Source organism: Epinephelus lanceolatus, chromosome 11 (assembly GCF_041903045.1).
Source record: "Epinephelus lanceolatus isolate andai-2023 chromosome 11, ASM4190304v1, whole genome shotgun sequence".
In the NCBI taxonomy this organism is placed as follows: Eukaryota; Metazoa; Chordata; class Actinopteri; order Perciformes; family Serranidae; genus Epinephelus; species Epinephelus lanceolatus.
Genome location: NC_135744.1, coordinates 25,629,396 through 25,653,493, shown reverse-complemented (window position 1 = coordinate 25,653,493; position 24,098 = coordinate 25,629,396). Strand labels below are relative to the sequence as shown.

The 24,098-nt window shown below is 39.8% G+C and overlaps 1 protein-coding gene across 4 annotated transcripts; it reads right to left on the bottom strand.

Annotated features, from left to right (window-relative positions):
- Positions 1-1,143: 1,143 nt before the first annotated feature.
- On the bottom strand, positions 1,144-14,274 carry il13ra2 (interleukin 13 receptor, alpha 2). 4 transcript variants are annotated; one of them, XM_033636703.2, is made up of 10 exons: positions 14,138-14,274; positions 13,772-13,895; positions 13,304-13,455; positions 10,355-10,511; positions 10,136-10,256; positions 8,905-9,089; positions 8,544-8,698; positions 6,429-6,576; positions 2,673-2,790; positions 1,144-2,579 (listed from the first exon to the last, which is right to left on the bottom strand). In XM_033636703.2, the coding sequence occupies exons 2-10, from the start codon at positions 13,857-13,859 to the stop codon at positions 2,492-2,494; spliced, it is 1,212 nt and encodes a 403-aa protein (XP_033492594.2). In that variant the 5' UTR covers positions 13,860-13,895; positions 14,138-14,274; the 3' UTR covers positions 1,144-2,491. The 4 variants fall into 4 exon arrangements, with proteins under 4 accessions (XP_033492594.2, XP_078028543.1, XP_078028544.1 ...); XM_078172417.1 differs by having other exon boundaries at positions 13,772-13,883; positions 14,138-14,267; XM_033636719.2 differs by lacking the exons at positions 1,144-2,579; positions 2,673-2,790 and adding exons at positions 3,898-5,582; positions 6,021-6,097.
- Between the last annotated feature and the right edge of the window lie 9,824 nt (positions 14,275-24,098).

Sequence of the window (24,098 nt, the reverse complement as noted above, 5' to 3'; positions counted from 1 at the left end):
TTGTACAGCATGTCGCTAAGCTTGACCAATCATATTTTTATCACCTCAAAAATATTGCTTAAATAAGATCTATTTTAACTTTTAGAGATACAGAAAATGTTGTACATACTTTTATCTCTTCACGTCTTGAGCCTTTATTCCTGTCTTGATCAAAAAACCTTGCAACGACTTCAGATCGTTCAGAACTCAGCCCAAGGCTTTTAACCCAAACCAAGAAGTACAACCACATCACACCAGTTTTAGCCTCTTTACATTGGCTCCCTGAGTTATATTGGAGCCAAACTGTGTGCCGTTACTTTTGTTAAATGTTGCTGTTGTCCCTGGTTTTATATGAGAAGTGGATATGATCACTAGCTGCTAGGCTAATTTATACAATGTAAAATGCCATAGGCTTGTGCTAATAACGTTAGCATGTTGTATTTGTGGGAAAAATGTGTCCAGATAAAGACAAGTGTTTGTCTGTGAATGCTGCGAGTTATAGTGAAGCCGATTTGTGTACTTGTGTTTGAAATTGTCGCTATTAAGCCATGTTTAATGTGTGTTTAATGTGTGTTTTGAATCAACTAAACTTTGCATTTGCATTACACAGAAAACTCCGCCGCCGACTAGTGTTTTGGAGGTGTAACTGCAGAGTGACACAGAGACAAGTATAAATGATCACAACGGCGTAGGTCATGTGCGTAGGTATTAATCCTGCTTTTATCTGAACTGTCCTTATATTTTATTGGTATCTTATTGATGTTATTTCCCATTTATTCCCTTGATTTTAGCTTTGGCCTTCCTTATTTTATCTTTTACTAAATGACATTTTATGCCATGTTTTATTCTCCTTGTTTTTTAAACATGTTTAGTTTTATTGTACAGCACTTTGTAACTGTTTGAAAAGTGCTATATAAATAAAATTCTATTATTATCATTATTATTATAACAAGAATCCAAAGTATATCAGTATGTTTATAACTCTTCATACTGACATTGTTTTTAACTAGTCTACGTATATACTACAACAGCATAATTGAATTCCTGAAATTCAGTTACGGCTTTTGCTTTTGCTTTTGCTTTTGGTGTGTCACCAAGATTTTCAGTGGCCCCATCTGGCCACCCCTACAAAAACTGCTGCGTGTCAGTAAATTGAACAAAAAATATTTGACAAGTTTTTTTATTGTACCCAATGGACACTTTTTTCTTCTGCAACCTATGAGCACATGTCAGATGTCGTCCATGAAATACAGAGACAATGTGCACCATATACCCATTATGCATTTGCATTATTATTCCATAAAAATGCCGTAAATATAAAAGCAGGTTACGGTTCAAAACTCTTACTACATAATAACTCAAAGTAACAGCAGTTGAAATTATGTTGACCCTGTAAACACATACAGTAAGAGCCCAAAATAGTCCGACAAGATATGAACACATGAAAGCTGCGTGTGATACATTCATTTTCTGCATCATACTTCCTGTTTATGATACTCACAAAGTCTTTATTCAAGAACAGACAGATAGGGTCAGGTATCTGGATGTCTGAATGTTTTAAAAAGAGACATTTTTATGAGGCACGTTGCACATAAAAGCATGATAACATCTGACCAACTCTACAATTTCAAACAATAAAAATGTACAAAATTCAGAAGAAAGGTGGAGTACATTTGGTGTAACTGAGACATTTTGGCAACATTTAGGATCGTTTTGCAGGTTGAGTTACAATTTAAATTCTTCAAGACAAAACTGGCAAGGAGTCTTGGCATTATAATCACCTGACACTCTTTTGTATTAAACCCTTTCAAGTTAAAAAAAAGTCCACTCAGTCATTATTATAAATTCTTGGGATGATCAAAGACTTCATTGGCCTGGTGTGCAGTAAAGTACTAAACCTTTTCATACATATTATCCATTATATAATGGGTCTGGATGTAATAATAAAACCTCTGATGTCTGGACCAAGAGGCAAGAGTTTAGGCAAAAAGTAAACAAGTTAACAAGAAAATATAAAACAGATTTCAATAAAAATTTCTCCACATCATGAAGTGGAGTAGTACTGAGTGACTCAGCTGGCAAGAGATCTGGCAAATAGTAAAAACATCAAAAACAAATTCCCAAAGAATAAGCAACTGCTCCTGAACACAACACTGGTTATACTGCTGACTGAATCAGCTGGCAAGTGTCATAGCAAACAGTAAACAATCATGAACATAACATTTCCAGTTAACATGACTCAGAATAGTTCATGTAAATTCAAGCATTTGTATAAAAATGTACATAAAAAATGTGTGTTATATTTTTGGTAAATAACCCACTGTAACCTTCAGCCTAATGTGTTATATCTTCAGTAACTGTGTGTTGGCAGTAGTAATCTGATGACTGTGAGGCATCTTTGAGAGCTTCATTGTGTGATTTTCAATCCAACAACAAGAGAGGTGGAATGCTATACGATAAAAATCATCTGACAAAGGTGCTGTTTGAGAGCGATAGAGGTTTCCTGGTCTTTTTACACGTCTGTCACTGTAAGGACTGAATTTCTGGCAAACAGGGTGGTGAGCAGAGAGTCTGGCTTCTTTACTTGTCTCGATCTCCTCCTACAACAGACACATTTTGCAGTGAGCTTCTAATTTCAGAGTAAATCTTTCTGTATATCTCACCGTATACTGTATATGTGTGTGTTTACTCACACTTTAAGCACTGCCCCCACACATAGCGACAGCACCAGTATGGCGATGATGGCAACAGCGATATAAACGTAGACAGGTACCATGTCCCATTCTGGTTCAGACGCGACTTCTTGCTTTTCTGTAACAAACATACACACAAATTTACACTCATTTACACTCTTTTTTTTTTTTTTTTTTTTTTTACATATCCCTTTGTCAAAAAAAGCTATCAATGAACCTCACAAAAATCTAAATAACCAACAATAAATGATGAGCACAATGTCTAAACAAAGCTGATGATGCATATTCGGACATTGGTATTCATGAGTAATTTGAACACTTTCGTTGTATGAGAGACAAAATTTTGCCAAACAAAGCAGTAATTACACACACATACCACACACAGACACATCAAAATGGTCACACATGCTAAAAATATCAGCAAGAAGAACATTAAAGTCCGTCAGGGGAATCAATGTTTTGTTTATTTTGCAGTTCATTTCAGTGATGTAAGGAGCATAGTACCAGAAACCAGTTTTCTCCGAGTCAGAGTTGGTAATTTAGTTTTTTAATTCAACGTTTTCTGTGATCCAAGACATGGTTGGTTACATTAAACTCAAATAAGTGAGTTGAAAATCTCATTAGCTGGGATGACATAGTCTTTAAATTGCCGTTCAACCTTTTCATGTAACCTGTGAAAAAAAAAAGTGATAGCTGTGTGATTATAATGAATCAAATGTTGCGTGTAAATGGTGTCCAGTGCTTAAAGGGTCGGGATATCTCCATAAAATAGTGGATTGTAAAATGGTCAGTTTTCTGTTCCCATACAAGAATCCAATCAGAATTTTCAGCTTTAGAGTTCATGAGCTTTATAGAATTTTCTATCTAACCAAATTCCTAAGTTCTTATAATGCCACACTGTATCATTATATTTAGGAGTAGGGACATCAAAGTGCTGTGCTTTTGTGAAATGTGTACTGTTTTTTTTTTTTTTTTTTGAGTTTATAAAGTTTTAAAGTAATAAAAGAGGTCTGGAGGTTGACAAAAGCAGACTAACTTGAAGAAATGCCCGGTTTGCAGTAGAGCTGCTGATGGAATACAGGATGGTATCATCAGCATATAAATGGACATTGCAATATATGGTGGAAAATAGATACTTATTTCCTAAAACAACATGGGACTTAATGTTGACCCTTGTGAGACACCCTAATCAACCATCTGGACAGCAATAACAGAGACACCAGCATAGAGTGTGGTAAAAAAATGTATTTTGCCAAAATATTGTGACACTTCAAATCAGAGATCAGAGTTTCATTTTTCAAGCCTGAAGCTACGGATACTTTAAGTCCATTTCTTCTGTATTGGTAGAAATAGGAATTTTAACAAGAGTGAAGTCATGCACGTTTTAATAAATTGGCAAGGGTTTTGGCGAGTAGTCAACCATAAAACATCGAAACAAACATCCAATTAGTTATACAATATCGGTGTACATCCAGAAGGAGATTTTAACAAGAGTCTTTGAGACCAATTTTAACATTCAGCAAATTAGATGAAAAGGCAGTCTGTGGCCAACAACCATTTACCTTCAAGAGGCAAAATGAACTACTAGACCCCTACTGACCCCCCCTTTCTTCCACACTGTGCAATGCATACAGATGCTGTTGCCTTCAAGTACCCATACAATACAGTGCGCTCAGCAGAACACAGCTTCATCACATTTTACTTAGAGCCCCATAACCAGCACTCCTACATTCTAATGAAAATAAAAACAGATAATACTTGTCAGTACCTTCCAAACTACAGTTGTGTAATGTCCCTTTAACAAAACAAACGTTACATTAGGCAATGGAAAAAAACCACCACTCTATCTGTGCACTGCGGTCCTTAATGTGGCCAACTCCCACTCTTAGATGCAATGATGACAGACAGACAGATACAGTATGAGTCACCAGCTGTGCAACAGTAGCTGTACAATCAAAAGCTTAATCCTTTTCATGATATAATGCACTCAACATACTGTAAATACAGATATTAAGAAAAAATAAAAAAGCCATTTGTGTATCAGTTGCTCACCCTGTGTTACCTTTTGGGATAAAGAAAAAAATTGTTTTTCACGAATGCCTCCATGGTGAGCAAAGAATCTAAAAAAGGTATTTTCACCAAAACAAGTTTAATGTACAGACAAGTAACCTGACTGGGTATTTGAACTCTGCTCTTTTTTTTTATATTACAGCGTTTTAGTGAAAATTCTTGTGTTTGGGAAGTACTGAGCATATGACTGGATAAATGCCATCTGGATAATACTGCACGAGTTGTGTAAGAGTTTGAGAACCAACGTTAAATGTGGACCCCAATAACTAAAATTCAGACCGAATGTTCACCTTCTTTGTGTTCTTCGTTCACTGTGGTGGTTTAACTTTTTTTGTGTGTTTTTACTATGTTATTTGTATTCTATTTTATTGCTTTTATCTTGTTTTATTGCTTTGTCTTTTATTTAGTTTTGTAAAGCACTTAATAACTGTGTTTCGAAAGGTGCTATATAAATAAAGTTTATTATTATATTATCATTATAAGAGTGAAACAAAGTTTTCTGAATGAATTCAAGGTAACACACGGTGAGTCATAGATATACAAAAAATCATTTTACAAGTGCAGTATTTTTGCTGCTAAGTGGTATAAAGTCCCAAACAAATTTGAAATTTTTAAATGACCCCACATAAATGAACACAAAGTGCCACTGAGGCCTTTCAGGCTACTAAATGTCTCTTGTTTGAAGCCCTTAAAATACATTCATGGTGCACTCATCAGTTTGAGCCTCTCAAAATTATCATAACATTTCTGTCAGGATGTTGCCAGTACTCTCTGATGCCTAAACAGAAGGTGATCCTTCCTCCTGCCATTCAGCGGACCAGATCTGGGCAGCATCAGTGGCTGTAAAAAAAATTGGACACATTAGAAGGGTTGTACATGTTGAAATTTTAGTATGTTTTTTGGTTTTGCAAAAGGACAACAATGTTTTAATGCTGCCTAATAGCCTGAAATGTCATTTTGGTATTTTGACACACCTGGTGAGGTGACATAAATTAGATACTGACATAAAAACAGATTAGAATGCACACAAAATGTAATTAATTGTTAATGTATATATTTTTTTATTTTTTATTTTTGATATTTTTAATTGACTTAGATTATTCATTTAACAAAATCCTAATAATATGGAGCAAAAATAACATCAAACTGAAGTAAACATGAGAACAAAAGGCATGAAAATAATGATTTTTTTTTTTTAAATATGAAAATGCCATATGCAATTTATGTTTTGCAGTATCATAAAAACAATAATTATAGATAATATAAAATTGAACTTACTATTTGGTGAGGACATCAGGGTCTTCCAGCTGGGAATCCAAAAAGTTAGCGGGACTCATGAGGACTTGCTGATGTGGCTTTAAACACAAAAGTTGCTTCACAGCTTAGTTTGTAAATCCTTTACCAGCGGGAAACACTCTGAGTAGATCTTTTAGGAAAGCCGCATTAGAAATAAATCTCTCAAGCATTTAAACCCATGATCTATAACAGCTCATGCAGAGATTTGTCAGATTTCTATGTGACGCATTAATACATGTGACAAAATCCGTTTGGTGGATGGCGCACTGGGGCAGTACTGGTGGTTAATCTTTTTTTGTCGCCCTCTGGTGAACTGATTTCATGCATATATTTTGAGTTTTTTCTTTGTAATGACAACAAGTTTGTTGTAGTAAATTGAAACGTCATTACCTGGGTGGCATGTCGGACGACTCCACTCACTCCAAAAGCTCTTTTCTGCACAGTACTTGTGCAATCTGGACCGAACCCTGAAGCAGTTACTCTGATTGTCGTGGATGGCGGGCAGAGATAGGGTCGTCTGTTTGGTTGAAATCTGCTGCTGTAGAAACATGATTTGAAGATAAGTTAGAGTCAGAAAGTTAACACTCATAGCCCAAAGTCTAAACTGGCTTAGTTGCATTAATCAGTATTTTTATTTTACTATCTTTTAGCTCATTGTCCTGGTCATATGGCACATTTGATTCAGTCACACCACACCCATCAACCCAGTTTTAAACAGCATTAGGTCACCTTTTCTTTTCTTCTACCTTTAATAACTCTCGACCTGCACAGCACCAAAGTGCACAAACAAGTTAGCAACGCTCTGGGGAAATACAGATTGACATCTTGCAGCTTAAGACCCAGATAACTGTCTCAGGAGTCAGTGGAGGCCAAATCAAAGTATTGGTGGCCACAAACTGGAGCCCATTTTGCGAAGGGATAAGCCCAGCTGTGATACAGCGAACCACAACTTAAAACAAATGTGGGCCAGGGGTGTAAAGTTGGGGGAGCCGAGGGCCTCCTCTCTGCTTCCTACCCCACTACTTTTAGCCCCCTTGCTCAGACCACACCCATCTTTGAACTCAGCCTTTACTTTGATCTCTAAACACCTATAAAGTTTCATGACTGCATCTTGCAGGGTTGTTACTGTACAAAAATGTTTTGACAAAATCAGTCCTCAGACAGACATACTGTATAAATACCTGGTAAAATACTCAAAACCGCTTCTGTGGTGGTTCCTGCTACAACTGGTGCCAGCAGGTGCACATTTCGCTTCCATGACATGCACACATATAAACACTCATGATGAGAAAACAATACCAGCGCCTGTGTTGTTGTGGATGGATATTTAAATTTTAGTGCAATGAAGAAACTGCGCTGCAAAAATCCTTATGCATTTCTTCACAGTCTATGTAATCACCGCTGTAATCAAAGTGGTGCTGAGGTATTTTAATGCTACTGTTCTGTTGTGGTGTGGTTATTACATGTGATGTGGTCTTTGAAAAACAAGTCATACCTCGAGTGTCTTTTATTGCTTTTTAATATTTTATTTTGTCACAGTCCGTTGCTCTTGTGACAGGTTTGTGTTTAACTGGAAGCGTGAGATCATAATCTGATTTAAGTGTCTGGCAATAAATGTCAGCGGTGTTTTGATATTTAACCTTTTAATTGTTCTCAGTACTTTGAAAAGTGAATAAAACGCTGCAGGGGGAATAAACCAAATTACCACCAAGCTGGTTAGGCACGGAAACTAATCTCTCAACCCAGCTGTCAGATTAAATGTTTGCGTTGTACGTTTCAGCAAACCATGGACATGTTAAATTTGTTCGTTTCATTTGTTGCGGTTTTGAAGAAACGTAATGTTTCTTTGTTCAATTTTTTAATTTCATTTTGTGTCAGTGCTGTAGTTAATGTGGGGTTACTTTTAGGCACAAAAACCATAACTACAACATGATGTTTTGGCTCCAAAAACCTAGTTTGGTTGCCACAAACATGGCTGGAAATGTTTCGATGTATCGTAAAAAATACAGGGTTTTGTCGCCATAAACACAGCTAGAAATGTACTGACTTTTTCTCGCACCATGCAACATTCCCCCCTCTGCTTGATGAGAAACTCGAATCACATACATGTAACCTGAACTACGTCCCTTGAGAAAGCTGCTTTGATACATATGAAACATACAAATGTAACCTGTGGCTTTCTGTGGTTTGCAGAAATATACAATGCTAATGTTTTATTCCAGTGACTGGGCTAAATCTCTGCGCAAAAACTCTGTGATTTAAGGAGGAATTTAAAGAGAATGCAACATGTTTAAAGAAGATGCTTCTATGACTCTCACAGCAGCCTAATCCTGTTTACCACAGGTGGCTTTGCAGTGCTGTCATCAGTCCAGCATCTGTTTAAGCCCATTCAAAACAAACAAAGGATGTGGAAAGTTGTATACCTTCCACACTAGAGGATTTCTGTGAAAAGGATTCTGGTTAGTTCAGTGACTACTTCAGATTTACACGTTAGGTAATCCATACCGAAGCAATTTTCCCATCAGGTTCCTCTTGATTGTGTTCCACCACCCATTCTAGGCAGTGTCCAGGAATCCTCCCAGCAGGACCATCCCAGTGTAGCTCCAGCTGCATGTCTGGACCTGTTTGCAGATGCACTTTCTCTGTGGTGTCAGGCTTCACTGCATAAACAATAAAAAAGCGCAGAACAGATTACAGATTGTGTAAGAAGCTGAGAAGAAAACAAAAAACTGATTTTGGCGAGATCACTTTGGAGCAAGTAATGGCCTGAAACACAGGGTCAAAACATGAGGGTGATAATTACTGTGACCCCCACTGAGTTTGCATGTTAAGGCTCTGTTAAACCAGAAGGTAACCGTGCATGTACCTTGGTTTTGGATTTGCAGGGAGATGAATGTCGGTTTCAGGGGCCCTTCAGAAGAGGAGCCGTTTACGCAGAAGTTTATATTGGTGTACTCCGGGAGAGATTTCCCTGTGAAGTTGCAGCCACTCCTGGTTACGCTTGAGAACAAATATTTTGGGCATTCTTCTGCCTGTTCCAGCTCTTTGTGCCTGACGAAGAGACAGAACAGATAAAACACTGTTGATATGGGTGCAGTCTATTCACCCTGACAGTACTGTGGAAAGTTGTGTTTGAAGATGTTCACCATATGTTTAGCACCACTGCAACTCAAGGTCAATAGCTTTTGTTTTGTGGTACTTCGTGGCATTACAACTCAACAACCCTCAACAAGTTCCAGTGTTTAGGATTTAGGGTGAAATGGGATATGATATGATTGGCATGTTTACTTCAGTGTATATGTAACTGGTGGACTGTGTAACTATAAAGAGCCCCAGACCGTGGATATCTTTGGAGGCGATCTCCATTCATTCCGTGTTCACCGGCATATTTCTGCAGTCGCCCACAACAGACAAATCAAACACAGACTCTAGACAGGGCTGTTTCTGTTTTGCATTTTCACGCATCAGCCCCTTTAGACAGAAGCCAGTCTGTGACAAACAGCATCAGAAAAACACTAATATCTGGTGTGAAACTGCTTTATACTGTGTTTTACTGCTTTTAATCACCTGGTCCGCTTGTTTTGGAGAGGAAGAGACCTCTGCGGATAATTTGTCTCACAGTAAAAACCTTCCTGAACAATGAACCCTGAAGGAATTCTAACCGGGAGAAGTTTAATCTGGTTGCAATCTGCAATCCTCACCACTAGATGCCACTAAATCTTACACACTGAACCTTTAAATAAATCATAGCTATTATTTAAGACCATCAACAATTCTCAGTTTCTCAGATTCTGAAGTGGATGTTAACAAGTCAAATGATCACCAAAGCTGTTCAGATTCATCCTTTAGGGATCTTGAATATCTGCTCCAAATTTATGGCAATTGATCCAAAGTTCTCGAGCCATTTCATTCAAAGCCAACTTCATTGTGGCACTGCAGAGTCAGAGGATCACTAAAGTCGGCAGGATTTATCTTCCAAGGACCATGAATAACTTCAAGGGAAGCTATCTAATAGAAATTTAGCTCAGGACCAAAGTGGTCGACAACTGACCTCTGCTGAAGAGATTAAAAGCGCCTCTAATGAGCACATGACATACCAGAAGTACAGATTTTGCTGTGAGCTGGTCGGCATCTTTGGGCTCCTTCCCCAGCTGCACTCCACGTACCTCATGTTATGGTACACACAGACAAAATCCTGGACAGCAGTACCCACAACACCTAGAGATAGAAAGTGGAATAAAACCAATCAATGTCAATTCATATTTTCCAGATATCTTGATGTCTTTACCACCATGTATAAAACCTTAAGGACTGACCTGTGCTGAGTGGTTTCCGGATCAGTTCAGTGTAGCTCTTGCTCTTCATCATGGTGCCATTGGTGCAGGGTCCATTCAGCAAGGTGTACACTCTCACTCTGACGTCTTTCATCAGATCAAACTGGGCACTGTGTGTCATCCTGGACGTCCTGATAGCCTGTCAAACCAGGAACACAACCGTGTTATTCAGATTACAGTGTAATTGTATGTTTACTATGCTCAGACTTTCAACAAAGACGCCTTTTGGACCATCGACTTTATAAAAGAAGTGGACATAGCCACCATGACGTCACTTATTGGTATGTGGACTACTGTTTTGAAGCCTCATGTTTGGCATTTTGGCTGTTGCCATGTTGTATTTTTGGAGCCAGAAGTGACCATATTTGGATGAGACTGGGGAGTTGTGGAGGACAGAGAGGTGGATCTAACTGTGAACCTGAGAACACAGCAACCAGGTTGCAACTTGTCAATCACAAGGTAGTCACACCCTATATGGGACCATTATTTACAAAATGAACATTATATTGTGTTGAAGAAGACTTGAAACTAGCGATTGAGACCATAAACTCATTAGGAAAATGTTAACTGAAATATAAATCAAGTGAGATGTAGAGTCATTATCGTATAGACTTTTTTTTGCAACCAGTGGCGTCGCCCCCTGCTGGCCATTAGAAAGAATGTAGGCACTTCCCCATTGGTTAGCCTATTTAGACCCGGAGATAATCCCTTGCTTATGACATAAAGTTTGCTTCCCAATTTTAAATTTCCACGACAGATATAGTTCTGAGAAACCCGACCTTGTGCTTTCCTTTACTGTATGCTTGAATTCAAAGCTAACGATTGTGGTTTGAAACTAAATTTGACACCTTAGGTGCTCACTCGAGAAGATCATGTCCTGGAGCATGTAAGTAATGAATAAACAATGAATGTATTTCGTTTAACGCATGATGAGCCTGGGCCGTCACAATTGTCAAATATGATCATTGTCTTAGTTATGACATAGTCACATCTGTCATTGACTGACTCAGACACCAGCATATGTTACACAAACATTAACCTGTGCTCAATCAATGCACCACCCGGCAAAAATAAAACCAGCCTGGGGATTTGAAAGAGACCTGTGGGTCCTTTTTTTGTTTTTGCCCCTCATTAAAAATAAAATGATGAAAGGTTTGTAACAGTGAACTTCACTGGAATATTCTCAGAGGATCAACGAGCCTCCAGGCTGTGTGAAATTGAAACCATATGAACCTGTTCTGACACTGAAACATATTAAAAGTTCCCACACTACCTGAGGTCATAGCTACAGATCTAAAGCAACCTCTAACAGGTTTCCAGTGTAATGGCCTGAAGTGTTGCACCCTTCGCTAATATCCAAATCATTCCAAACAGACCTTTCACACCTTCCACAGAACTGCTCTCCTCGTGTGAATCACTGACTAACACTGTAAAGTACCACAACAAAAGTGATGCGGCAGATCATTAAAGTTGAAGTGGCACATTTATTTTAATTTAAAGGATACCTGTTTTTTCCCCTGAGATATGAAACCTGATTTCTTTAACATAAGTACTTGACTAACAAAGATTTACATGTATAATCAGGGTTGTATGAAGTTAAGCACACTCCACAGAGAGACATCAAAAACATAATTCAGCCTTATCAGCCTGCTGCATTGTTTGGTCCTTTGAAGGGCCTGTTTGTTCACCCAATTTCTCATTTTAGCAAGTGTATCCATACACTGCTGCTGAGATTACAACCGTAATCACAAGATTATTATTTTTATTGATTAATATGATAATTTTTCATACACTGTTCAGCAATAAAAACACTTTTTAAGAGACGTATTCTCAGTATAAAAATACACAGTATATTATATGTGTGTTTTTATGTTCAATTCAATAAAATTTCATTCATAAAGTCCAATATCACAAATCAGAAGTTGCCTCAGAGGGCTTTACAGCATACGACATCCCTCTGAGGTGAATTGTCTCATTTAAATGGCTAATAATGATTTAGCTCTGTCATGCATTATTTTTGATCAATTCAGTCAAGATTTTTTCTTCCAAAGTATCTTTATTACTCTTTAGGCACATGTTATATTATATTTCAGTGGCAGAAATATTTTAATATTGAACATTTTGTTTTAAACACACATTTTTCAAGGAGTTTTTTCACGTCTGCTCGAGAGCACGCGTTTGAGTTTTCACCTGAAGGCATATAAACCATGAATAAAATGATTAATGATGTGGAAACTTGGCTATAAGTATTTAACTTCTATATAACTTGTATATATTTTGCTCCCGAATTCTCAGCCCCCCAGTCAACTGTAGGCATATATTTTCTCCAGTTAACATTTTCCTCAAACACACTGTCACATTTTCTTGTCATAAAAACTGCAAGTTACATTTTTATGACATAAAAACAGTGATTTACAGACAAAAATTACGTATTTTCAATAACAATAGAATCAGAGTAATAGCAGGCCTATAATTGTAGCTTAAATACATCCAGGGATGCATGATGTCCAAATTAGTGGACATGATTAATTATATTTTTTCCACAGCATAAATTCAATACTTGTAAATTTTAACAACTGAAGGCTGCCACTCCTTAGTTGTTACTTGATGTTACCACATATTATTTAGATGCAAGTGTCTCTTCCTATGTAAATATTGGCAAGATAGATTTGCTGCACAGCATTTTGTGGCATTGAGCTGGCCAACTTGGATTTGAGAGAGTTGCGTTGCACTTACGACGGCCGACCAGTAGGTAGCAGTGTATGGCGTCACGTGCTTCAACCACCGTAGTGTTTGAAGCGCAACTACACCATCAGAACCAGTGCATATACATGAAAATTGCTGTAACCACTATGGCTTTAACTTCATGGCAAGCGATTTGGCAAGTTAAGTGCATCCATGTAAGGTGTGAATAAAATGGTTTGCACTTACAGTCCAGGTGTTCTTGTATGTGTTGAAGTACTCCAGCTGATACTGTTTTTGGCACTCTGTCACATTGATCAAACTGGCCGGGGGGCTCCATGTAATGTCGAGATGTCCAAGATGTCCAGGGTCTGATATCACAAGGTCTTCAGGAGGATCCACTGCAGAGGGGAAAAATATACAGAAAATAGCCTTTAATTTTTATTTTTAAAAAAAATCAAAAAACATTATTTCAGTATGTTCAGCCTGTTCAGACATTACGCTCATTTCACATTTCTTGGAAATGTGAGCGCAAAGTCGCACCCATTCTGGCAGCAACTCTCATCTCTGCACAACATTTAATTCATTGTGTGTCCCATTAAATCCTTTGTTTAAACGTGGTTTGGTTTCCACTAAGGAGTTCAAATGATGAAAGGGTATACACGTGAAAAGTGTCATGCGGTTTATTAGCTCATAATTTAACAAATCTGGGCCAACCTGTAAGTCCATTGCAATGCATGCTCTCCCTCCAGGTTATTAATAGCAGCATCAGTGTCGCTTGATGAGTCACCTTTTTACTCGCCATCAGTGTGTAGTCGACACTTTATTACTATAACCAAGACTGAAAAATCAAATACAAATTAAACAAGTTGTAAACACAGATAGAATGTGTCACTGAGTGAGCTCACTTTAAATCCTGGTCTCTTGTTTATTTATCAGAGAAACTGTTTTCAAAAAGTATGGAAACAAAATAAAAGAATAACAAAAAACGTTTTCCCTGTGATACAAAATAAAAACATAATTTTACAATGAATATTTCTAAACCAAATAAAGCCGTCAGACCCAAGAGACTGATGTACTTACATGAATGTGGGAGAGCGTTTTTCCTCTGAGGCAGGTTCAGACAGAGTTTATGAGACTGCAGCGTGGGAGGACTGACCATGTGTGCTGCTCAGATCAGACTGAGACGGAGTTTGGTTTTTTTCCTCACTCTAATCAAGGAGATGATGCCATGCAAATAATTGTTTTGGCGTGAATATTTATACAGAAGGAGGGTTTTTTTGGGGGGAGAAAATGATTAGCTTCACTTTTATTTATGCTCATTTCATGTTGGCTCTTGCCCTGGCGCTTCCATTTCTGTATGGAAACAGAATTCCACTTAATTTTTTCTCACTCCTGTCAAAGGGAAAGCCATGTTGTCAGTGTCATGTCTAACACATGAACATTTTATTTTTAAAATCATGAAAAAACATATTGTCTCATCTCGAATTCAGCTACTAGCACCCTAAAAGTCTTAAAAGTCTTAAATAATGTAAATAACACTTGCGCATGTGCAGTGCTCCTTGTAACAGACTTAAATCTTAAACCACAAGAGGTCAGTGAAACAAAGCTTTGCCAGCTGGTGTTTGAATATTCTTTAGATTTAGATTAAACGTCCATTTTCCTTACATAGAGTGCCCCAGGAAAGAGTCCTTAAACCAAGGAAAATATAGAAAATATATTTAAAAATCTCTATATATGAAAATGAAAATATCTAGTGGCTGGAGAATACTGGACTGACAGACAGCACAGAGGCACTAATCATCGCAGCACAAGAACAGGTCCTAAGCACAAGGGCCATAGAGGCCAGGGTGTACCAAGCAGATCAAGGTGCGGGCTGTTCAAAGATGCCCCTCGGACGGTCCAACACGAAAAGGTGGATAAGTATCAAGGGTTGAAAGAACAGCTGGAATAGACATGGATGGTCAAAGTTGATGTGGTCCCTGTGGTAGTAGGAGCATTCGGGGCAGTGACCCCCAAACCGGCAGATTCCAGGAATTCACAAAAGCTTGGAAGAGTTGCTCTTAGTGACAGAATTATAAGAAAATTCTTAGTATTCAGACGTTTTCTTAGAATTTACCCTCAAAGTTAAGACTAGGTCCTTGTAAAAAAGTTATTCACAGAGCATCTTAGACCTTAAAAGAGCTTCTAAGGGCTTCTAAGGGGAAAACTGTTAGGAGCAGGGAGGGGGACTTTTAAGAGGCTTAAGAGTTTCTTAAACAGAGGAGAAAATGGCAGAATCTCAAAGAGGTCTGAGAAATATTCTCCAAACGCTGGGTGACAGTGAGTAAATAAAATGCTGCAGATGAAATTGTGCAGGAATAATGTTTGTGGTCGATCTCATTAGGGATACGCGTGCATTCCCATCTAATGCTATAAAGGCAGAAGTAAAATGATCACAACACTAAAATATTTGGAAAACTGGAAAAATGTAACAGTGCAGCAGTGATGACTTGTGTCTGTCTCAACCTTACATCAGCAGAGTGATCTCACTAAAAATGACAACACTTTTAGTCTCATACTGTGATGAAATTCATTTCATTTCCACTGGGTGTCCACACCTTGCAGGCTCATGGGAGGGTGTGTCTGTGACAACCAATGACATCTGTTGAGAGTATGTGTCATACCTAGCTACAAGGTCAACCACACCTCCTCACTAAGATAAAAGTTGCTGTCACCTTCCTGGCTCAGAGTTGCTCTGAGAACTGTCCTAAATCACTCCTAAGCTAGGACTCCTGACTAAAAATTTTAAGGCTAAGTTTAGACTCACAAGTCACTCTTTAGATGCTTTGCTGAACTAAAGACTGATGACTTTCTCCCTGATTTTGTGTTTAGATGGGCGGATACAATTTCAGAGTTTAAAAAACTCCCTACGTTGCAGAACCAGTAGTAAATCTGCAGGGCGGTCCTTCAGTGGCTCGCTGAACTCTTGTGCTCGTAAACATAGTCCCACTAGAAACACGTGTAGCGGTAAAGGAGGAGCGCACGTTTCCGAGAAGGCGTGTCCTTTTCAAAAATGCAAGAGGCGTTGCTTTGTTGCCGGCTGTTTTCGCCGGTGTGTTAAACACACTTTAGAAAGGAGTGTCCCCAGACTATCAGAAGGCGGAGATCTCTGATTGTCTGGTGGCGAGACTAGGCTAAGTTAGGAGCTCTCTGAGAGTGTTCTCAGAATGTTTGTGAATACAGCCCCAGAAGTGTGCAGTCCTAGGTACAGCTAAGATACTGCACAGAACCGTCAAACTCTGGTAGAAGACCCAAACATGAGGATGACACAGGTACCACCCTAAGACGGTGAGAGGGTGATTTTATATACTGTATATATGGACCATCACTGACCCATGGCCAAACTGGTCATGCTGGATGATGTTACAGGCAGCATAATATTCACCACGGTGTCTCCAGACTCTTTAATGCCCGTCACATGTGCTCAGTGTGAACCTGCTCTCATCTGTGAAGAGAACAGGGCGCCAGTGGTGGACCTAGAGGACATCAGGCCCTCCTGCCACCTTCATGGAGTCTGTTTCTGACAGTTTTGTCAGACACATGCACACCAGTAGCCTGCTGGAGGTTATTTTGCAGGGCTCTGGCAGTGCTCCTCCTTCATCCTGGAGGAGCCTGTGCAACCTGACTGGACTGTTGGTACCGCCTCATGCTACCAATAGTGACAAGGACACTAGCAGACCACAAAACTAGGGATGACTGTGAATGGTTGTCTGTTTCTGTTCGATAGTCTGGCAACCTGTCTTAGTGACAGGACATAGCCAACATCTTGCCAGTGTCAGCTGGAATAGGCTCCAGCCTCCCCGTGGCCCTGAATACGATACGTGGTTGTGTAATGTGGTACTTGTTATTATTGTTGTCATGGGAACAGCGCATACAAATACACTCTTCATTTGATACATGTAAGTCACCAAGATCTCAACCACCCCTGATGCATCCTGACAGCCAGTCACAAATAGGAACAAGGATATAATCCCTCGCTGGCTTCCCATCCACAAGCTTTCAGTTGTTTCATATAGAAATCTGATGAGTTGTGAGCTTCTGCTCAGCATGACATTGGTACCAAACACAGCTTGTTCCAACATCTTTCAAATTCTCCTAAAATATTTCAGACGCCAAATTTAGGAGGAAGTGAGTCACTGCTAAGGTAGTGTGAGTGGGCAGAAGTTCGCTGCAGAGATCAGCCTCTCATTGGGCGGAACGAGCCACCCGCTGAAGTCCTGCCCTACCACCTCCGGTTGTGTAGCAGTTTTCAACACGTCCTTTACTAACTTTTGCGGTGTTTGATCTTGCGGGGATGTAGCCATTTTTCTGCCATGGTTCACGTCCTGTAGGTGATATTTTTGTGGGCGTGTTACACAAAAACCTGTTTCCCCCCGGCAATATTTTTGCAAGCGCACCGTTGCTGTGGCACTGCCCAGAACGATTGTGATTGGTTGAAAGAAGTACAAGCAGCCGGAGCGTTTTTTTCTCCAATCTCAAAGTGAGAGTCGGCCCAGCCAGACCTTTCTTTTCTTGAGAAAGGTCTGGTGAGCGAGACTACTGCTAAGGAGTTAATGTTGCCTGCTACATCCCAGTTTAAGGTCTGAATCCATCTGAGAATGCAATGCACAAAGATGTCCCTCCTCCTGAAGCATCAGTACTTTACTTGGAGGTTCGGAGGTTCTTATGCTTTAGCATTTCTATTTTCTACTGCTTTATGTTTTTACTCCAAAATACATTTATTTGACAACTTTGGTTACTAATTACTTTTCTGATTTAGATTAATTGTCCATCCATCCATCCATCCATTTTCATCCGCTTGTCCGGGCCGCATCCTAGACTTCCCTCTCCCCAGCAATGCTTTCCAGCTCCTCCTGCGGGACCAGCAAGCGTCTAGTGGATGGGCCTTAGGTCATGGGGCCTGGTCGGGCTCAGCGTGAACAGATTACATGGAGCCGTCACCCTGTGGGCCCACCATACACAGGAACTGAAATCAGGGTCCGGTGCATTGTGTGCCGGGCGGCAGGCAGGGGCAGGGCCCCGCGCGTGCTTATCCCTGGCTTTGTGGACTAAATTAAAGGAGAAGTCTGGTATTTTGCACTTTGAGGCCCATTTCTGGGTTGTTTATGATGAAATAGAGTGACTGAGACCAAAATAGTGGCAACTGCTCATTTTCGGAGAATTTGGCTTTCCCCTGCCTGGCTTAACACTGCTGCCTCTGGCCATGTGTGAACCTGTCCTAAAACCACCCTAAATGTTTGTTTTCAAAGCCATGAAACTCACCGAGTGGTCAGTGGTGTTCCTTGATGTTCTGACATAAAAAATCGTAGCAAGCCGTGTGTACACTTCCACTTGATCGTTCGTTTGACCCTGAAATGTTATACACTCCAGCCCACTTGGTGGCGATAATGCTCCTTTACGTGGGTATCCCCAACCAGCAGGAAACCATTGCAATGTAATGGGACACAGAAAAGAAGCAGAAGAAGGCTGACGTTGTGTTCAAAGGCATCGTACTGTGAAGGTTGTTTACAAGCGAGTAATCCATTGTGCAGTTGTTTAAACTTATTCCAAAACTTTTCGTTCGTTCTCGTTCTTCCTCCAGGAGCACACACAACACTGTCGAGCCGGCACTTTCGCTGAGCTAAAAGACTACAATGACTACAACCTTGTCGTAAACAACCCCCTTTCCATTTCCAGTGGCGGATTACTACCAACGGACAATGAGGCTTCCTATAGAAAATGAATGGGGTAGACAAAATGTCAAGTAAATCATCATCACAATTTTTATGTCAGAACATCAAGGAACACCACTGACCACTCGGTGAGTTTCATGGCTTTGAAAACAAACATTTAGGGTGGTTTTAGGACAGGTTCACACATGGCCAGAGGCAGCAGTGTTAAGCCAAGCAGGGGAAAGCCAAATTCTCCGAAAATGAGCAATCGTCACTATTTTGGTCTTAGCCACTCTATTTCATCATAAACAACCCAGAAATGGGGCTCAAAGTGCAAAATACCGGACTTCTGCTTTAATTGTACAAAATCTAATCTGCAAATACATTGTGATGTGTTATTACAGTTTGAGCTACGCAGCAGAGTATGAATTAGCCCCACCTTTACTAGCTGCATCATGTATGTTGAATGCATCAATAATTATAATCCAATAATATAATATATATTATTCTGAAATGGGACATTCTGCATAATGAGTCATTTTACTGAGTAATAATTTGATGCTAATATTTACTATCGTATTTGTGTAGATTTTGAATGCGGGACATTCACTGACAGGCTTCACAGAGACACAAACTAGGGGTGAATTTGGGCAGCAAACTTGTAGAGTTAAATAATGTATACATGTGTCATTTATGGTCTAACACCAGAAATTGCCCTTGGTATATAGCGGCTTTCTGATCTTCTTACCACTCAAAGCGCTTTTACACTAGGCCTATATGTCACATTCACACACTGGTGGCCAAGGCTACCATACAGGGTGCCACCTTCTACTCAGTAGCCATTCACACACAGTCACACACCAACGGAACAGCCATCAGGAACAGTTTGGGGTTCAGTATCTTACATGCTGACTGGAGGAGCCAGTGAACTACCGATCTTCTGATTGGTGTACAACCTGCTCTACCTCTGAGCCACAGCTGCCACTTCACAAAGTAAATGCATCAATCGGCCACACTGCAGGCTGCTCACAGGCTCAAACAGCAGAGCTTTACCTGACTTCATTTATCCACAGCTTTATTTCCTTTTGCATTTGTCTTGCGAATGTGATAAAAAAAAAAAGACAAGTTGCACACCTGAGCACACCTCCACCTCTCCCATTACAATGACTGATATGGGAAGATTTTGAAACCACCGATTGCTGTGGTGATATGTCAGTCTGAGCAAGCAGCTCACTATAAAGACTGATATTATCTCTGTTCATGACTCATTAATGAAAGTAAATCATTTTAAGGATTTGTCTGTTCACACTTGTTTTCTTTTTCTGGTAATTCTACTTAAGGGAATACTTGCCCCACAAAATGATCATTTGTATATCAATTACTCACCCTGTGTTACCTTGAATTTGGGAAGAAAACTGTTTTTCTTGCACGCATCCACTGTGAGCAAATAATTAAAATAAGGTGAACATTCTTCATGGATTGAAGTCATAGGGGTCTACATTTAACATTAACAAAACATTTTTAGTAGTTACAACTACAACTCCTTCAGTATAATCCAAGTCTCCTCATGCAGTCATAGGCTTGGTATTTCCTAAACAATTGCATTTTTGCTAAAACATCAGTAAACAGTCTCACACATGGCTGAGTCATGTGTCTGAGCACGCGTGTGCCTTTGAACTCTGCTCATTAACACCTGCAAGTTCAGGCACACTCAGGATGTGATTGTCAGGGGCAGATGTGTTGTGACAAATAAAGAGATGATCCGCACACCAGTTGAAGCTCCCACAGAAAAATGTATTCAATCACAGTGTGGCGTTACGCAGATGTGTGACTCATGATGTTGTAGCAAAAATGCATGTTTTTGGGAAGTACTGAGCACAGTGCCAGACCTAGCACATTAGGGGTCAGAGGCAAGCTTCCCTTGGCAACAACCATTTGTTGTATTTATCACAAACAAGAAGGAGACCTAATTAGAAATCTACACAAATAAAAAACTAAGTTAACAAACATCAATAATAAATATCAAACAATAAAATAATCTGGTATATGCAAATTTCAGCTTCGTTTTTTAACTGTGTCCCAGGTGGGGTTTGCCTTTTAATTTTGTCTTACTGTGTTGCTATCCACATACACTCCACACCATTATACCCATCAGTGCTCTAGATCTTAGGATCCTTTTCCCCCTGATATTCAGTTTTTCTTTTTAATTTTGGGGGGGTTGTTGCCTCGTCGTATGCTCCATTTACCGTTGAGGCATGAATTCAAAGAAACACACGGTGAGTTGTTGTTATACAAAATGTCATTTGCGGGTTTAGTGTTCTTTAAGTGTCAAAAAGCTCAGTCTGAATAGCTTACTTTTGATTTTGGTCATAAAGTAAATCACCTGAAGTGGAATCAGTGCAAACAAAGCAATGGCAGAATTGGTTTAGCAGCTAATTGACTGGAAGACATGACAAATCCAAGTGCGCTGAGGCAAGAGAGGTATCTGGCAGGCAACAGGACATACACACAGGTAACTTGCAGGTAAAGCAGCTGTGCTGGACAGTTTAAGCCAAGAGGCACACATCACTCAGAACCATAGACGTGCAGGCACAGAGTGCAGGAAAAAACCAAAACCAAAACAGGACTGCTTGGGAAGGCTGCCAGGATGTTGGAGAGACTGGCGGATCCACTTGGAAAGGAGTCAGAAAAAACAGCTTGAACTGCAGACACAGGTGGGACTGCTGGGGATGGCAGCTCAGAAGCTGGAGAGACTACGAAAACAGCTTGCGAGGACAAGTTGGTTGGTGGCAGGAGACAGGGGGACTGGATCGGGAGGGGAAGCCCAGAAGCAGGAAACAAATAGGATGTCCTGGGAAAAAGTGCAGGTAAGTACAAATAAGGACCGCTGAGATGTCAAAACCCAAAAGTTACTTAACTAAGGAAAAACGCGGACTTATGATGATGAGGCTTAGAAGGGAAGGCTTGGAGGAGGAACTACAACACGGAGGCTGAGAATGAGGAGTAATCATCGGGGGCAGCGAGGCAGATAAAATCAACTTCCCAGGAAAACCTGCAGGAACTAAGTAATATTTTTGCATGAGTGTGCTTGTGTGTACCTGTGCGTGTGAAGACAGTCATATGAACTAAAACAAAGACACGCAATCAAAAAAGTTGAAAAAACTTCAACTCAAAGTGAAAAAGCGCCCCATGTCATCTCTTTTTCGTCCCGAGTCATCATAAAATATGCCTGGAAACGGCCATCGTGGTGGTGAAGCTCCTGGACCAACTGGTGGTACTCCCCATGGTCCACCCTCTTTTTAGGGTCTCATGTGCCCAAAAAACTATTTACTGACAGCCTCTACAATCAGAGATAAAGCAGGTACCCTCTGCCTGAACATTTTAGGAACTAGATACTAATTACTGTCAAATAACTTAAATAAATAAATAAACGGTGGATTGATTACACGGGAAGGTTAGAATAAGGAGGTGAGTGGTTGCCTGGCAACAATAAAAAGGCACAGCAAGCATTTTTTTTTTATTTTTATCACTAGTACCATTCAATCTTTTTTTAAAAGAGGCAGTGTGGCACACCTTAAGTTTTGCAACCTGCAAAATGTTTTCCAAGTGATCGGGGCAACCTCACGACCTTGAATTGACCTTATTATGGTCAAATATTAATTGTTTTTCATGCTAAAATGGCAGCTTGTATTTCAGCTGAGTAAAAAAACATTTTAAACTACAGTTTATCAGACATGTATAGACCTCACCCCCCTATCAGAGTGCATTACATGCATAACACAGAACAAACCTTAAGATGAAATGTCCTAGAACAAAGCCCATGTGCGTCAAACCACCCAAGTGGCTGCACGCAATGTGTCTTTCTTTGCTGATGATATCATGAAAGATCAACATCAGAAATCATACTATAAACCATCTCATGATTATTTATTTGCTGTCCTCTGTTGATTTGGTAACTGTGTTTTTCCTGGAAATGGAGTCATAGATCACTGGGAATGAGTCATTTGTTAAATTGTTATGAACACTGATATATAAAACAGTTTACAGCAGATTGAGCACTGACAGACAGACAACAGATTTTGACACAAGGTTGGAAGGACAGACTCAGGATCAGCTCTGGGACAGAAAAGAAACATGAACACACAGAAACAATGTCAAGCTGGACAGAGAAACAAAGACAGGTTCACGCTGTAAAGGGATTCAGAGAGGCAGAGACAGAAAAGGGCTCTGACTGGGAGACATGAACCAGATCTAAGTGGGGAAACTGGCACAAGGAGAAGAATGGGGACAGGAGATCTGGGCAGCAGAGAGACTAAGGAGGGGGAGGAGGCAAACAACTCAGGTGTCATGTTTACAATGTCAGTTTTAAAAATCCAAGTCAATGCCCTGAGCTGCTGTTGACCTTCTTTATGATTTCTATGCTTTTAACTCTTTGATGTTCTTGTCCTGGATTCAAAAGGCTGATTCACATCCATTGCTGTACATGTACGTGTCATGACTATCAGTTTATAACTACAATTTGCATATTTTTGCAGTTTGTTTAATCTTGCACATAAATGTGATCACACCTCTGAGGAAACTGGGTGGTACCCAGGGTAGTCCCTGCAATTACAGTTCTCCACACAATGAGCTGGTGTCTTTCCACAGTAAATTACTGCATCATTGGCAGACATCCATCAAAGGCACACCACTTGTCAGAGTCTGAGACGCATGTAACGACAGGACAGACTGAGCTGCAAAGAATTTCACTTTATTTAATATTGACCATGTTGTTTTTTTTGTTGTTTTTTTTAAGAAATCCCTGGAATTTATACAGATGACATGTACAGAGGTTCAGCTTCAGCCACTCGGTCTTCTTGCATGCATTTGACTTGTTTTGAGATACAAAAAGCTTCTTTACATACGTTTGAATTTTCTTGGCAGTGTAGCATTGTAGACATGGCTCACTGTTTCACTGCTTTCTTTGGATGAGATGGCAAGTGTTAAATCATAACAGGCAAAAATCTGATGGCAGTTATTCAGTGGCTGACAAGGGCGAACACGCTACAACGGCCCAGGTACATTTTCATCTGGAGAAAAGTGCTGCAGCTTCAGAAACAATGTCAATTCAAAAACACATATGAAAATCCAAAACGAATGCGACAACGGAAATGTCCTGAAAATCGAAAAAATGTGCAATCAAAGTCAAAACTACTCCTGGCGACCTGGAGAGAGCGTGTTTGCTTGACTTGTTTTTTAGAAGAGAAGTGAAGTATAGAGGTGACATAAAAGGGTACGTATTCTTTTTAACATTTGGCCGTAGTCTTTTACGAGGGCCTGGAGAATATCTGATGTGTTCACTGGGCACGCAG

What these genes read in the sequence shown, in the direction of transcription:
- il13ra2 (XM_033636703.2), bottom strand. Translation starts at nt 13,859, where the DNA reads ATGGCGAGTAAAAAGGTGACTCATCAAGCGACACTGATGCTGCTATTA. An exon ending in CATACAAGAACACCTGGACT is followed by an intron (nt 10,512 to 13,303) that starts GTAAGTGCAAAC and finishes CTGGTTTGACAG; the next exon opens with GCTATCAGGACGTCCAGGAT. An exon ending in CAGCAAAATCTGTACTTCTG is followed by an intron (nt 9,090 to 10,135) that starts GTATGTCATGTG and finishes TCTCTTCGTCAG; the next exon opens with GCACAAAGAGCTGGAACAGG.